The sequence below is a fragment of the Nerophis ophidion genome, linkage group LG09 (genome assembly GCF_033978795.1).
Source record: "Nerophis ophidion isolate RoL-2023_Sa linkage group LG09, RoL_Noph_v1.0, whole genome shotgun sequence".
NCBI classification, from domain to species: domain Eukaryota; kingdom Metazoa; phylum Chordata; class Actinopteri; order Syngnathiformes; family Syngnathidae; genus Nerophis; species Nerophis ophidion.
Genome location: NC_084619.1, coordinates 13,445,754 through 13,463,189, shown reverse-complemented (window position 1 = coordinate 13,463,189; position 17,436 = coordinate 13,445,754). Strand labels below are relative to the sequence as shown.

Genomic DNA, 17,436 nt, shown 5'->3' with positions numbered 1-17,436 from the left:
CCTACCATTGTGTAATGTGTCAATTTATTAGCATGCATCTCTTGTTTATCATATCAATTTTGGCACCCGTCCTTCTACAACTTAATTGTTAAGTCAAACATTGCAAAGTTTCACACTTACCGCAAGAGCTTTAGACAGCCTTGTGCGAAAATCATTTAGCACAATGGTGACAATGTCCTGGTGTGGGACGTACACGTAGCCCGCTTTTAGGTACACTTTCCTGGTTCGGACCAGATCCAGAGCATCTTGGAAAGGCACCTCAAAAACAGAGAAATATGAAGGACCAGAGCTTTAAAATGTTGATGGACTTAATTAAAGACAACTTATTCATTATACTTTCATGATGCCATTCACAGTTTAAAAGGGACCCAGGGTTTCACCTTAATGTACTTGAACGTGGCATGCCACCACAGAATTTTTATAACCGCCACACCTTGAAAATATATATTTTTTTACTTGAAAACAAAGAAAAGTAATACAATAATTGTAGCCCCCAGAAGAAATCACACAAAGTCTGACGTTACTTTTACATTTTATTTAAAAGACTGAGATCAAATCCAAACCCATCCATCCATCCATTTTCTACCGCTTGTCCCTTACGGGGTCGCAAGGGGCGCTGGCACCTATCTCAGCTACAATCGGGTGGAAGGCGGGGTACACCCTGGACAAGTCGCCACCTCATCGCAGGGCCAACACAGATAGACAGACAACATTCACACTCACATTCACACACTAGGGCCAATTTAGTGTTGCCAATCAACCTATCCCCAGGTGCATATCTTTGGAAGTGGGAGGAAGCCGGAGTACCCGGAGGGAACCCACGCATTCACGGGGAGAACATGCAAACTCCACACAGAAAGATCCCGAGCCTGGATTTGAACCCAGGACTGCAGGAACTTCGTATTGTGAGAAAGATGCACTAATCCAAACCAAACAAACATAAAACATTTGGACCAGCTGGTCGTTACAGAATGAAATGATATATATAGCCTATTACTTAAGCATCAATGACAAGTGTTGTACCGAAAATTTGACTACCGGAAAAAGACGATCACCGAAAACCGCGCAGCCAAAACCTTATGTAAACAAAATGCACACCATTGTAACTGTCTGGAGCGTTGTCAGTACGTCTGCGATGTGGATGTGATTTTTATATATGCCAGATAAACCAGCGGAGAGCTATCTACAAAATGCGCAAATATTAAGAAGACAGTGGCAGTTTTAAAGAAGAGAAAGTTCAACTGGAGCAACAGCGCAAAGCAAGTGTGACGTCATGTTCGCTGTTGCACGCCTCTTTCGTCAGAGACAGAGGGACAGCTAGTTGTTTTTAATAAAAAACTAATCAAAAGTCTCTCGACAATTGAAAAAAACTTGCCAATCAACCTATCCCCAGGTGCATGTCTTTGTCGGTGGGAGGAAGCCGGAGTACCCTGAGGGAACTCACGCAGTCACGGGGAGAACATGCAAACTCCACACAAAAAGATCCCGAGCCCGGGATTGAACCCAGGACAACTCAGGACCTTCGTATTGAGAGGCACATGCATTAACCCCTGTTCTACCGTGCTGCCCATATCTATATATGTAAAAAAAATAAAAAAATATATCGGTATAATATAGGTATACATTTTCTTTGCCTTTTTAAAGAAATATAACATATTATCATAGCAAATCATTCAATAATGTCATGGTGACCACGTCCACAACCACGCCCCCACCACCACAGGTATCTTGGCAGTATAAGCGAAACCCTGGCACATACGATGTATTTTGTCGATCCTGACTTGGAAATGTTGTTACAATGTTGGATACTAAAAAATGCCAAAGTGTCAAACCATAATGTTCATGTATTTTGCCATGAGCTTGTATGCGGTTTTGCCTCAATAATATAATATAGTGACACCAACGTGGGACATGCAGTAAAATAAATGCTGCTAAAACAGCCTTTTTTATGCAAAGTCTGAATAGTGTGCAGATCTACCTAATGCTGTGTGCATCGACTTATTGTTTATGAAGATTATTTTCGACCATGTCTGGAAAAAAAAGCAGTGACAACTTCAAGATGTTAGAGATGTGAAAGTTATACATCTTAGTTATCGTGACCAAAATTATCAGGGTTATTATTATCGCTGCATTGTTGAATGTGCTCAAAAAAGTACTTGAGCACACACACTGAAACCTTTTGATCAAAATATTTTATTTTTAAATAACTCAAATAAAAATAACTATTATAAAACCCAATATATAGCATGTTGTAATATATTTCAAAATGACTCATACCGTACTGAATTACTGTAACTCAGGGGTGCCCACACTTTTTCTGCAGGCGAGCTACTTTTCAATTGACCAAGTCGAGGGGATCTACCTCATTTATATATATTATTTATATTTATTTATTTATGAAAGAGACATTTTTGTAAACAAGTTAATTGTGTTTAATGATAATACAAGCATGTGTAACACATCACTTGTGCACGCCAGCTTTCTGAGGGATCGCTTGTGCACGCCAGTTTTCCGAGACTCTGTATTTAGTTAGCGCAGGCAGCATGAAGCAGGGCTTTTATTGTGAAGATAGGAAATGTGCAGTCGGCCTTTAGAGTTTTGACGGAAGGTACGGCGCGAAAGTCTGTTGAAATAAAAAGTGTTTCTCGCCTTCCTCTCTGTCATATTTTCATAATAATGATCTTGCAGCAGCCAGCGTCATCTCACAAGACCCTCCGGTACCGTGAATGTCATTTAAGTGACGTCTTGGTGAAGATTGATGATCACTAATTTTTGGGTCTATTTTTTTTTAAAAGCCTGGCTGGAGATCGACTGACACATCCCCCGCGGTCGACTGGTAGATAGCGATCGACGTAATGGGCACCCCTGCTGTAACTATTAAAGATGATAGAGCAGGAGCAAAACCGCTTAATACCGTATTTTTCGGACTATAAGTCGTAGTTTTTTTCATAGTTTGGCCAGGGGTGCGACTTATACTCAGGAGCGACTTACATGTATGTGTGAAATTATTAACACATTATTGTAAAATATCAAATAATAGTATTTAGCCAGAACGGTGGCAGAGGGGTTAGTGCGTCTGCCTCACAATACGAAGGTCCTGAGTAGCCCTGGGTTCAATACCGGGCTCGGGATCTTTCTGTGTGGAGTTTGCATGTTCTCCCCGTGACTCCGGCTTCCTCCTACCTCCAAAGACATGCACCTGGGGATAGGTTGATTGGCAACACTAAATTGGCCCAAGTGTGTGAATGTGAGTGTGAATGTTGACTGTCTATCTGTGTTGGCAACTTGTCCAGGGTGTATCCAGCCTTCCGCCCGATCGCAGCTGAGATAGGCACTAGCGCCCCCCGCGATCCCAAAGGAAATAAGCGGTAGAAAATGGATGGATGGAATATTATTTAGCTCGTTCACATAAGAGACTAGACGTATAAGATTTCATGGGATTTAGCGATTAGGAGTGCCAGATTGTTTGGTAAACGTATAGCATGTTCTATATGTTATAGTTATTTGAATGACTTACCATAATATGTTACGTTAACATACCAGGCACATTCTCAGTTGGTTATTTATGCGTCATATAACGTACACTTATTCAGCCTGATGTTCAATATTCTTTATTTATTTTAAATTGCCTTTCAAATGTCTAATCTTGGTGTTGGATTTAATCAAATAAATTTCCCCCAAAAATGCGACATATATTTTTTTTACTTTTCGGCAGGTGCAACTTATACTCCAGAGCGACTTATACTCCGGAAAATACGGTATATACTACATACAGGTCAAAAAATATACACTTACTAAAAAAACCAAACTACTTTTGTAGTACATCATGATGCCGCAAGCTGAGCCGAGCTTACACACCGATACATATTGTATACCTGTACAGTACACTTTAATGACACCCTCGGCACACTGCTCAGCTATTAATTGCACAACTTACAAGACAAAAGAGCAGTTTTTTCATTTTTCAAGCTAACACACAAAAAAGACAGCTTTGTGAGACATATATATATATATATATATATATATATATATATATATATATATATATATATATATATATATACACACGTTACTTTTATAATACTGTTTACACAGGAAATTGGCCAAGAAGCCAATTATTGTGCACACTCAGTGGAGTTATACACAATACAGAATACAAATCTTTTTTTTTATATGACCATAAACTTGCACACATATTTTCATGCACTGTACACTGGCATTGAGTGTTTTATTTTTTATTTGTTTAAACAAACTATACAGTAGATCAGTGATAATTTTTTTTGGGTCATCCATCCATCCATCTTATACCGCTTGTCTCTTTCGGGGTCGCGGGGGGTGCTGGAGCCTAGCTCAGCTGCATTCGGGCGGAAGGTGGCTTACACCCTGGACAAGTCGCCATCTCATCGCAGGGCCAACACAGATAGACAGTCAACAATCACACTCACACTATAGGGCCAATTTAGTGTCGCCAATCAACCTATCCCCAGGTGCATGTCTTTGGAGATTGTCTAAATAAACAATAGACCAACACGATAAAATGTAAACATTAAATTTTAATGATGGAACAGAAAATAATTACAATGGCATTGAACATTATAGTTACAATAGGATTTCGCTAAGTTATGCACTCCAAATTGCAAACAGTTCATGTATGCAACTTTGTGTAAGTAAATAATGTAATATGGGGCGGTATAGCTCGGATGGAAGAGCGGCTGTGCCAGCAATTTGAGGGTTCCTGTTTTGATCCCCGCTTCCGCCATCCTAGTCACTGCCGTAGTGTGCTTGGGCAAGACGCTTTACCCACCTGCTCCCAGTGCCACCCACACTGGTTTAAATGTAACTTAGATATTGGGTTCCACTATGTAAAGCGCTTTGAGTCACTAGAGAAAAGCGCTATATAAATATATTTCACTTTACTTCACTTCACAACACCGTATTATAGCAGTTCTCATTACATTCTTAATGTTAAGATTTGAGCGTCAAATACATGTTTAAGTTCCATTTTCATTATTTATCACTAAATAAAATACAATTATTTTAAGGCCTACTGAAACCCACTACTAGCGACCACGCAGTCTGATAGTTTATGTATCAATGATGAAATATTAACATTGCAACACATGCCAATACGACCTTTTTAGTTTACTAAATTGCAATTTTAAATTTCCCGCTAAGTGTCGTGTTGAAAACGTTGCGGTATGATGACCCGTATGATGACGTGTGTGTTTGACGTCACCAGTTGAAGCGGACATTATTTTCCAGCCCGATCCAAGCTATAAGTAGTATGCTTTAAATCGCATAATTACACAGTATTCTGGACATCTGTGTTGCTGAATCTTTTGCAATTTGTTCAATTAATAATGGAGAAGTCAAAGTAGAAAGATGGAGGTGGGAAGCTTTTAGCCTTTAGCCACAAAAACACAGCCAGTGTTTCCTTGTTTAAAATTCCCGAAGATGAAACTTTACTATTGATCAGAGCGGTCAAGCAAACATGGATCCCGATTACATGTCAACCGGCAGTTTTCGGTGAGAAAATTTTGGTGATAAGTCGCCTCTTACCGGAGACATCAGCGGAGCTTTTGTCCTGCTGCAGCTGCCGTGACTTCCCTCAGAGACTCTGGCGTCAATAAACCCATGGCCACACTCCTCTGACTTTCAGGTACTATTTAAGCTCACTAAAACACTAGCAACACAATAGGCAGATAAGGGAATTTCCAGAATTATCTTAGTAAATGTGTCTAATAACATCTGAATCGCTCCCACTGCAATCGCCTTTTTACTTTTTTTTTTTTACCTTTTTTTCTTCTTTCTAGTCCTTCACTCTAAATTTCCTCATCCACGAATCTTTCATCCTCGCTCAAATTAATGGGGAAATTGTCACTTTCTCAGTCCGAATAGCTCTAGCTGCTGCTAGCTATGATTGTAAACAATGTGAGGATGTGAGGAGCCCTACAACCCGTGACGTCACACGCACATCGTCTGCTACTTCCGGTAAAGGCAAGGCTTTTTTATTAGCGACCAAAAGTTGCAAACTTTATCGTCGATGTTCTCTACTAAATCCTTTCAGCAAAAATATGGCAATATCGCGAAATGATCAAGTATGACACATAGAATGGACCTGCTATCCCCGTTTAAATAAGAAAATCTCATTTCAGTAGAACTTTAATACAATTTATGTACACACTACGCAAAATTTCATTTTACACTCCGCTCAGAGGAAACTAATACGTTGTACCCCAACATGCACCGAGCTCTACCCGGCTCAACTACATAATAAAATGGTGTACAGTCTACTCCGTTCCATACTACACTCTATTAAATGCACTTTCGGAAATTAACTGAACATTTTTTTGAGGCTTAAATTAGTCTAATAGTCTGAATTGATTCTGAAATAATGAGATGCCGCATATTCAGATTTATTGAAATACATCTGTATATGCTAAGTTATGCAATGTGGATTTTTTTTACAATGTACAGTAATTGCAATAACAATGTTTAAAGAGGTATCAACAACTTCAAAGATGCTTTATCCTATATGAGTTATATTTTAGTTGGGATCATTTACTGTGAAAAGCCAGTCACCTAAAATTTGGAGAAATGTGATAAACTAAAACTAGAATTAAAAACAAATCCATTTAGATGACCGAAATATGATTAAAACTAAAATACATTTACGTCAAAAGACTATGACTAAAACTATATTGAAAACTGCTGTCAAAAATACCACTGCAATCTGGGAACACCTCCGGAGTCGAATATCTTGCAAGCAGACTCAAAAAACGGGTTAGGAAAGTGACTATGCAGCAATTTTTACCCCAAAGCATATCCAAAACGTATTATCTGAACCACAAAGACATGTTTTGAATGTAGATAAAAATCACCATATGTCCCCTCTAAAGGATTTACTGAGTCAGGTAATAATAATTTTATCAAAGGCAACACAAGAAGTGTTAATTTACAGATTATGATTTTGTACTAACTGGTTATATTTAACAAGCAGTGGCGGGTCGAGCTTCAATGATGGCGATTGCTCCTCCAGCAACAACTGCCATTAATAACACACATCTTTATGTGCTGATTGGTTACACGTGACACTACTGTATATTCTTTTATTCAGCAACCAAAAAAAGCAATAAATAATAAAGTTGAACAGTATAAAGACCTAAGTTCAGAGATTGTTATTGCCCTGCAGGAGTGTCAAGGGCTTGAAAAGTTACCCTGAATTGAGAAATTAATTCATGTTCTACTGTCAAGAATGCTGCACCACTCAAGAAGTGGGCAGAGTGGGTGAGAGAGATGAGGAGAAACTCACTTTGTAGAAGTCTTGATCCTCCACAGTGATTCCACTGACGCCATAGCTGGAGTTGACAAGCTTATCCTGCAGCATCCGCTTCTCCTCGACAGTAATCTGAAACGTTGAAATAAAAAAAAAAAGGCTTTCGGGCAGTGGTCTTTAACAGAGAGATGGCCATTCCTATTGGGTCTGCAAAATGTTTCCCTGAATATAATTTTTTATTTTAACATTTATATTTTTCATATTTTACCTATAAATATTGACACAACACACACTAATCCTACATAATTGTACATACACTTTTTGGTTAATTTTTACGAAATTCGTAACATCTCCCTGCATGCAGAAGTCTCACATGATATGAAAATCATAAAAAGCTTAGAGAAGCTTAATTGGCCAACATGTTCTTTATTTCTTGACTATCGTAGTCGTAATGATTTGTGCAGTCCTTTGAGACATTTGTGATTTGGGGCTATATAAATAAACATTGATTGATTAATTGATTGATTGATCACAGTAAAAATAAAGATTATTAATGTTCATGAAAACTAGAGTGACCATTGATTCCAAAGAGAAGGTTATCCCTTCTGACTAGCCTGGGACAATATTTTAAGAATGTAGAAGCACCCCAAAAACAACATCACGGATTAAAGAGGGTAGATATGACTGCAAATTAACGACATCGATAAAGGTAAGTATAGTCATCCATTCATTATATCTGTATGTACTATATATATTCATTATATTATTTATTTCAATGCAATCTGGCAGAATGTTTTGTTGTGAGGGTGGTGTGGTTGGCTTTGGAGCGCTTGACAAATGTAATGTGTGATGTAAGTGTGAGAGACAAATTTAAAAAAGGCTTAGAAAAGTAGCCCACACAAGGAGTTGTTCTCTTTTTGGTATAGTTTAATTTAATTATTGTTTGTAATATTTTGAGTATTTTAAATGTGTGTTCATCGTACACTCTGAGTGACATGGGAGTTAATTTATGTATATTTTAGGTTTAAGATCTGATCTACACTACAAAACCCGGCTTACATCACTTTTTAAAAATGGACCTTGTTCATAACCCGCGGGCCATATTTATTCACTAGTTCCTCCTTGCAATTGTACAGTAAAAACATACCTATAAGAGCAGTTTAATTTAATCCACAATGTTATACACGATATATGAATGGGGTGACCCCTGCTTTAGGGAATGAATGGTCTATTGACCATGACTGTTTGTATTATGTGTTGAATAAAGTTTAAATTAACTTCCATATTATTCAAAAAACAAAACAGTGTGTTATCATTATGAGCATAAACTCACTGCATTTTATGGGACCCATTAGAAAAGACCAATGGTTGTCATTTTGGTCAAACAGTGCCATCTGGTGACATCTAGTAGCTCTGTTGTGAATGATGGTGTTTTTTTTGGTCTGTTTTTGTAAGTAACAATAAACATAACATAAAACAACTATGCTTATTTAGCCATTAATACAAAAGCAAATAAATACTGTATATCTTACCGCATCATACTGAAGATTATTTTTGTGCAGGAACTCCAGCTTTAATTTGGGATGCAGGTCGTTAAAGCGGTAGCGGAAGAGATCCACTTCCTGCTGGATGAACCATCTTCTGAGATCCTCTCTGTGCAGGGTAATCCCACATAAAAACATTTTGGTTATCGTTTAGTCACAAAGCACACATACAAAATGTTTCACTTACGTCTGGCAGTAGGCAAGTCTCAGAATGAAGTGGGAGATGTGGTCCTTTCTGCGTTTCTCATATTCACTCGGCCCACTCTGAGATTTTCTGTCATCCTGTAAAATAAATTGACGATGGTGGTCAAATGGCAGAGAAAAGATACTATATATACTGTGTATAGATAGGTTGATTGGCAACACTAAATTGGCCCTAGTGTGTGAATGTGAGTGTGACTGTTGTCTGTCTATCTGTGTTGGCCCTGCGATGAGCTGGCGACTTGTCCAGGGTGTACCCCGCCTTCCGCCCGATTGTAGCTGAGATAGGCGCCAGCGCCCCCCGCGACCCCGAAAGGGAATAAGCGGTAGAAAATGGATGGATGGATGGATATATATATATATATATATATATATATATATATATATGCATACATACTATATATATATATATATATATGCATACATACTATATATATATATATATATATATATATGCATACATACTGTATATATATACACATACAAATATATACATATACATATACATATAAACACACACACATATATCCATACATATACATATATATACATACATATTCACACATATATGTATATATATATATATATATGTATATATACATACATATATATGTGTGTGTGTGTATATATACACATATATAAATATGTGTATGTATATATATATGTGTATATATATATATATATGAATATATATATATATGTGTGTGTGTGTGTGTATATATATATATATATACGTGTGTATATATATATATATACACATATATATATATATACACACACATATATATATATATATATAAATATATATATATATATATATACAAATATTATAATTATAATTTGTAAAAGTTATAAAAATGTTTAAATGATAAAGATTGATGCAATTTATTAATAAAGGAAAATTGAGTGTTCACTTGGCTTCATTTTTGGTTTATACGACATCTGCAGAGAATAATTTCGCCTCACCTCGTGTGTGTGTGACAATCATTGGTACTTTAACTTTAATCACGCGTGCTCAATTCCTGTTGTAGACACCTCATTCTGTGTTAACAAAGTCGTTTAAAAAACACCTTTGCCTGTGTCGTATTTCTTTGATTATAGATCAATCACCCTGTTCTAGCTCTGTTTAAGACAGCACAGCCTGTAGGTTCAATGTACATGATTGAATATCTTAGTCAGACATTAATACAAGTTTGTATTGCGGTATGTTGTTTCAAAATTAGGGAAAGACGTTAATGTTTCTTGGATTCAAGTTAACATTTAAGCCAGCTAACGAGGTAGCGACAAAGTGGGGTTATTCATCTTGGTTTTTCGATCAATTTAATTTTAAAACGGTAATACTAGTCGTCGGGAGTTATACTGAAAATATCATTATTATCCATTATCATGACAACCCCATCCGCCACTAAAAGCCCATGGAGTGTGCAACCCAACCTTTATCACTTCTGTAAGTTCTAAGAAAACACAGCTTAGAGACGATTTTCAGTCGTTTGGCTTAATCGATAAACTGCTGCTGAAAGACGATGCCTTTCCTACATTACAACTCGGTCGTGTTAACCACAAGAAAAAGTTGAAAGTCAATCACCAGAACCCCTTCAATCCAGCACATCACCCCTGTTTTGCAGCAACTCCACTGGCTACCCATCACACATCGTATTAAAATAATTCTCCTCACTTTCAAAGCCATCCAAAACCTCCCTCCATCATATCTCTCTGACCTGATCCATGTTCAGTTCAGTTCAGTTTATTTTCAGTCTAACAAAAACATATTCAAACATAGATCACGATTAAAAAATGAATAACATGACTGAAACAGGCAGAAGCAAAAAAGCTTATATGCCCAACATACATTTTTTACATTCAATTAAGTTACCTTTTCTAATAATTCTGCAACACAAAAAGAAATATAGTCATTCAGCATCCACATTCAAGCTGCCCCCCAACAAACAATACAAAAATATGTACTTACACACATGCACTTTTCTGTAAATAGATAAACATACATACCTTCTAAATACAACATTTAACCAAACTAACATACATTTCTAGTTCACATAACTTTTTAAAATACATTGTGACATGTTCTTTTTGAAATTAAATACTGAGACACTCATTTTTATTTCTTTACCAACAGAATTCCACAAATTAACACCGAGAACAGATAAACATCTACGTTTAACCATTAGTCTTGCTTTTGGTAAAATAAACTTAGATTCATCTCTTAGATTGTATTTGCTGGTCTGTAGAGAGAAGTATTTTTGAATTCCTTCTGGAAGAGTATTTATTTTTGCTTTGAACATTATCTGTGTTATTTTATAATAAACAATATCTTGAAATTTCATAAGTTTTGATTTAACAAATAATGGATGGGTATGGTCATAATATCCTGCTTTGTTTATTAGCCGTACAGCTTTTTTTTGCAGCAAAACAATATCATTAGTTATGGTTTTAAAAGTGGTTCCCCAGAGTTCTACACAGTATGTCATGTATGGAAGTATCAAAGTATAATAAATTGTTAACAAAGAATTATAATTAAGTAATTATTTAGTTTTATACAAAACAGCAAGTGTTTTTGATATTTTTGTTTTTATATAATTTACATGTTGTCTCCATGATAATTTATAATCAATTATAACTCCCAAAAACTTAGTATCGTCACGCCCTCACGTTCCCTAAGATCCTCTTCATCCATCCATCTCACTGTCCCCTTATTTAAACTGTCCACCATGGGTGCCCGAGCTTTCAGCCGCTCTGCCCCACTTCTTTGGAACTCATTACCACCAGACCTTCGCAACTTGGACTCAATATCCCTCTTCAAGTCAGGACTCAAAACACACCTATTCCAGACTGCTTATTCTTTGTAATCATCCTACCTTATCTATATTTGTTATTATTGTTGTTTTTATCCAATTTGATTTTATTGTTTTGATTTTGTACGGTGTCCTTGAGTGCCCAGAAAGGCGCCTTATAAATAAAATGTATTAATATTATTATTATCAATGTCCTTAGTTTGTGTAAAAAGCAGTTGTGTGTGTCACGGTCATGTTAGTGTACTTACAGGGATTGGCTTACCACATAAAAGACGTGGATTGAGTATTATTGTGAAGTGCGTTAAATGTAAATTAATATTATCATAGGTTCCCTTTTATGTTGTATGTTAGTGCCAAACATATACTCACAACATCTGCTCTGTAAGGAAAGTTCAGGTTTTTGAACTCAATATCCAGTTTCTTGATGTACTGCTCAGAGAGTTTGACGTAGCTCACACCCAAATTCTCAACCGTCTTCAAGACTGCAGTGACAATAAAAGATGAGCGGCAGAGAAAGAATTACACAGTAGAGCAGGGTGTCAAACGTACGACCCGGAAACAGGTTTTAACCGGCCCTGTCGGATGAGTTCGCCAAGTATAAAAATTAAAATGACAATTTTTTAATGAAAGAAACAGCTGTTCTAAATGTGTCCACCGGATGTCGCAGTAGCAATTATTTGTATCTTTGTAGATCAGTGGTTCTTAACCTGGGTTCGATCGAACCCTTGGGGTTCGGTGAGTCGGCCTCAGGGGTCTGGCAGAGGTCAAAACACACCCGACTCATTGTCTCAATAAAAACGTCTCCCTATCGGCGTATTACAGATACGGCAACAGCAGAAGTAACACTGATTTGCAGGTGTGTCATTTGTTGTGAGTTTGCAGGTGTGTCATTTGTTGTGAGTTTATGCCAGGGGTAGGGAACCTGCGTCTCTAGAGCCAGATGTGGCTCTTTTGATGACTGCATCTGGCTCTCAAATAAATCTTAAATGACATTGCTTAACACGATGAGTAATTAATGATTCCGCTGGTAATCACAGGGTTAAAAATAACGTTCAAAATTAAAAACATTCTCATGCATTTTATTCCATCAATCCAAGAAGTCGCATTTATGGTAAGAAGTATTTTATTTATTATTTGTTAGCTTCAGAATAACAATGTTATTAAAAAAATAAGAGACTTATTATACTCTAAAATTGTTAGTCCAACTTAAAAATGCACACATTTAGTTGTATTCAGTGTTGAAAAATATTGGTAACACTTTAGTATGGGAAACATACTCTAAGTAACAAAGACTTAATTAAGAGTTATTTGGACACTAGGGGACCATATAAGGGTTAGGGTTATTAATAAGCAATAATTCTGAGCTTATTGGGGGAAGACTCTTAGTTAATGGCTTACTGCTTGTAAAATAAGGCCATGCAGAAAAAGGCATTAATAAGTACTTAAAAATGACTAATAAAGAGCCAATATGTTACAAATTTGCATGTTAATAAGCAACTGATTAATGGTGAATATGTTCCCTATATCAAAGTATTAACAAAATATGATATGGCTCTCACGGAAATACGTTTTTAAAATATTTGGCTTTCATGGCTCTCTCAGCCAAAATGGTTCCCGACCCCTGGTTTATGCTCTATGTTGGTTTTGTTCTTTAAACAAGGTGATGTTAATGCACGGCTCACTTTGTGCACCAGTAAAAAAAAAACATGGTAACACTTTAGTATGGGGAACATATTCACCATTAATTATTGTTGCTTATTAAAATGAAAATTAGTAACTTATTGGCTCTTAACTAGTCATTATTAAGTACTTATTAATGCCTTATTCAGCATGGCCTCATTATAACACTAACCCTCTAACCCTGGCCCTAACCCTAACCAAATAACTCTGAATTAAGTCTTCGTTACTTAGAATATGTTCCCATAGTGTCCAAAAACCTCTAAATTAGGTCTTTGTTATTTAGAATATGTTCTCCATACTGTTACCAAAAACACATAACTTTGTCTTGAATTAAAAATGTATATATATAAATGTTTCACTAAGAAGGGTTCGTTGAATGTGCAAATGAAACTAATGGGGTTTGGTACCTCCGAGGTTAAGAACCACTGTTGTAGATGCTGCTACATATGTACAAAATAAACCACATGATGTTAGTACATCAGTTGAGGAAAATGATCGAACTACATAAATAAAATACTGTAATTTGATTTTGGTATAATTGTTGTATCTTGATACATTGAAAATGAACAACAATGAGTTTACTGGTGAACATTATCACAAAATGTATTCAGAAAATATAAATAACAACAAATAAAGATAGAACACTATTAACCGCAACATGTAAGTGAAAAAACAAAAACATTATGATTTTTACATTTTCAGAATGTGATTGTTCTATTTCTAAACAAAGAAAACAATCTGACGTTGTCTTTATTTTTAAGTTATCTTGCGGTGATTTTATCAGTCCGGCCCACTTGGAAGTAGATTTTAATCCATATGGCCCACCATCTAAAATGAGTTTGACACCCCTGCAGTAGAGGAACATTATGCCCATTTGCAAGTCTTACGTTTCAATCTTTCCACTGCAAATGTCTCAAATTCTGTAAGAGAGATGTTTTCAAGAGGAGGCTGTCCATAGAAATGCAGAGGCTGTCCGTAGAGCTCAGTCTGCGGATTTGGAGCACACTTGTTCCTTCTGCTGGAAAACTGCATGTTGCCTGAAAATGTAATGTTATTTATACAGTACAACCAGTTAACCTTTAATTGCACTAACTACCAAAAGTAAATAAACACATTTGAAGAGAGGAATTGGTTTGCACGTTAAAGTAGAACTGGCCTTAATGTGATTGAAGTTGCAGTGGTGCAGAACTACATGGAGACATTGACAGGTGCATTGATCTATAACAGGGGTCACCAACGCGGTGCCCGCGGGCACCAGGTAGCCCGTAAGGACCAGATGAGTAGCCCACTGGCCTGTTCTAAAAATAGCTCAAATAGCAGCACTTACCAGTGAGCTGCCTCTATTTTTTAAATTGTATTTATTTACTAGCGAGCTAGCGACATTTTTAATTCTAAGAGAGACAAAACTCAAATAGAATTTGAAAATCCAAGAAAATATTTTAAAGACTTGGTCTTCACTTGTTTAAATAAATTCATTTATTTATTTTACTTTGCTTCTTATAACTTTCAGAAAGACAATTTTAGAGAAAAATACAACCTCAAAAATGATTTTAGGATTTTTAAACACATATACCTTTTTACCTTTTAAATTTCTTCCTCTTCTTTCCTGACAATTTAAATCAATGTTCGAGTAATTTTATTTTTTTTATTGTAAAGAATAATAAATACATTTTAATTTAATTCTTCATTATAGCTTGTTTTTTCGACAAAGAATATTTGTGAAATATTTCTTCAAACTTATTATGATTATAATTCCCCAAAAAATATTCTGGCAAATAAAGAAAATCTGTAGAATCAAATTTGAATCTTATTTCAAAGTCTTTTGAATTTCTTTGAAAATTTTGGTTCTGGAAAATCTAGAAGAAATAAGGATTTGTCTTTGTTAGAAATAAAGCTTCGTCCAATTTGTTATATATTCTAACAAAATGCAGATTGGATTTTAACCTATTTAAAATATGTCATCAAAATTCTAAAATTAATCTTAATCAGGAAAAATTACTAATGATGTTCCATAAATAATTTTTCAAATTTTTTCTAAAAGATTTGAATTAGCTAGTTTGTCGCTTCTTTTTTTCTGAATTTTAAAGAGTCGATATTGAAGATAAACTGTTTCAAAATTTTATTTTAATTTTTTTCCTGTTTTCTCCTCTTTTAAACCGTTCAATTAAGTGTTTTTTACATCATTTATTCTCTACAAAAAAACTTCCGAAAAAGGAAAAAAAAGTACGACGGAATGACGGACAGAAATACACATTTTTTTAATATAATGTATATCCATCCATCCATCCATTTTCTACCGCTTATTCCCTTTTGGGGTCGCGGGGGGCGCTGGCGCCTATCTCAGCTACAATCGGGCGGAAGGCGGGGTACGCCATGGACAAGTCGCCACCTCATCGCAGGGCCAACACAGATAGACAGACAACATTCACACACTAGGGCCAATTTAGTGTTGCCAATCAACCTATCCCCAGGTGCATGTCTTTGGAAGTGGGAGGAAGCCGGAGTACCCGGAGGGAACCCACGCATTCACGGGGAGAACATGCAAACTCCACACAGAAAGATCCCGAGCCTGGATTTGAACCCAGGACTGCAGGACCTTCGTATTGTGAGGCAGACGCACTAACCCCCATATGTATAGATTTATTTATTAAAGGTAAATTGAGCAAATTGGCTATTTCTGGCTCACTCTCAATTTACCGGTCGATCTACGTTCCAATAGTCACCTAAGGTCATGAGCTTTGGGTCATGACCGAAAGGATAAGATCACGGGTACAAGCGGCCGAAATGAGTTTCCTCCGCCTTAGAGATAGGGTGAGAAAGTCTGCCATCCGGGAGGAACTCAAAGTAAAGCCGCTGCTCCTCCACATCGAGAGGAGCCAGATGAGGTAGTTCGGGCATCTGGTCAGGATTCCACCCGAACGCCTCCCTAGGGAGGTGTTTAGGGCACGTCCAACCGGTAGGAGGCCACGAGGAAGACCCAGGACACCTTGGGAAGACTATGTCTCCCGGCTGGCCTGGGAACGCCTCGGGATCCCCCGGGAAGAGCTAGACATAGTGGCTGGGGAGAGGGAAGTCTGGGTTTCCCTGCTTAGGCTGCTGCCCCCGCGACCCGACCTCGGTTAAGCAGATGAATAGATGGATATCCCTGGCAATTTATTTAAGTGAGTATCAAACTGGTAGCCCTTTGCATTATTTAGTACCCAAGAAGTTTCCCCTCCAACATATAAGCCGCGCCAATCGAAATAAAGCATAATAGTCTTTGGCTGCCACATATTTATTGTAACTTAATGTAATGTTGTTACAAACACGCCATAATGCCAGCTGGGACGCCATAACCTGAATCTAAACAGATTTAGGTCAACAAACACGGTGACAGCCTTCGTACGTTAGCTTCAAGGAATACGACAACTCAAACACAAAAACAGCGCTAAGCACTATACAACGTACATAACATTCTCGGTATAAATGTTTTTAAAGTTAATTACCGAGCAAATAATGGAGTCGCTTCTTCTTCCTGCTGCTTGAATCCCGCCAAACAGTGGTGGGCGGTTCGAGAAACGCGTCTGCTCGGTGACGACATGCCAAAACCCGGAAGTCGCTTTAGTTATGCCCCGCCCCTATACAAACGAGCACTCGTTTTGCCGTTCTGCATCTCCCGCTCGTATGCATCTGATTTTCATCACGCATGAGGAAACCTTTTGTACTCGGTAAAGTTTTATAAGGAATATTGAACACTGTTACATGGACTAATAATATACTATAATTACATCATCATATACTACTATGTCATATTACCTGATATTATTAATATATGGACAAGTATTAACTTAAAGGCCTACTGAAATGATATTTTTTTTATTTAAACGGGGATAGCAGGTCCATTCTATGTGTCATACTTGATCATTTCGCGATATTGCCATATTTT

The 17,436-nt window shown here is 36.9% G+C and overlaps 1 protein-coding gene across 1 annotated transcript in view; it reads right to left on the bottom strand.

The window, feature by feature from the left end:
• Positions 1 to 17,104, bottom strand: part of prim2 (DNA primase subunit 2) — a 54,771-nt gene extending 37,667 nt beyond the window's left edge. Inside the window, exons 1-7 of the mRNA XM_061910373.1 lie at positions 16,997 to 17,104; positions 14,399 to 14,548; positions 12,201 to 12,313; positions 9,008 to 9,102; positions 8,809 to 8,929; positions 7,313 to 7,408; positions 121 to 258 (exon numbers count right to left, since the gene is read on the bottom strand). Coding sequence (XP_061766357.1) covers positions 121 to 258; positions 7,313 to 7,408; positions 8,809 to 8,929; positions 9,008 to 9,102; positions 12,201 to 12,313; positions 14,399 to 14,543 — 708 coding nt within the window. The 5' untranslated portion in view covers positions 14,544 to 14,548; positions 16,997 to 17,104. The remainder of the gene's footprint in view (positions 1 to 120; positions 259 to 7,312; positions 7,409 to 8,808; positions 8,930 to 9,007; positions 9,103 to 12,200; positions 12,314 to 14,398; positions 14,549 to 16,996) is intronic.
• Between the last annotated feature and the right edge of the window lie 332 nt (positions 17,105 to 17,436).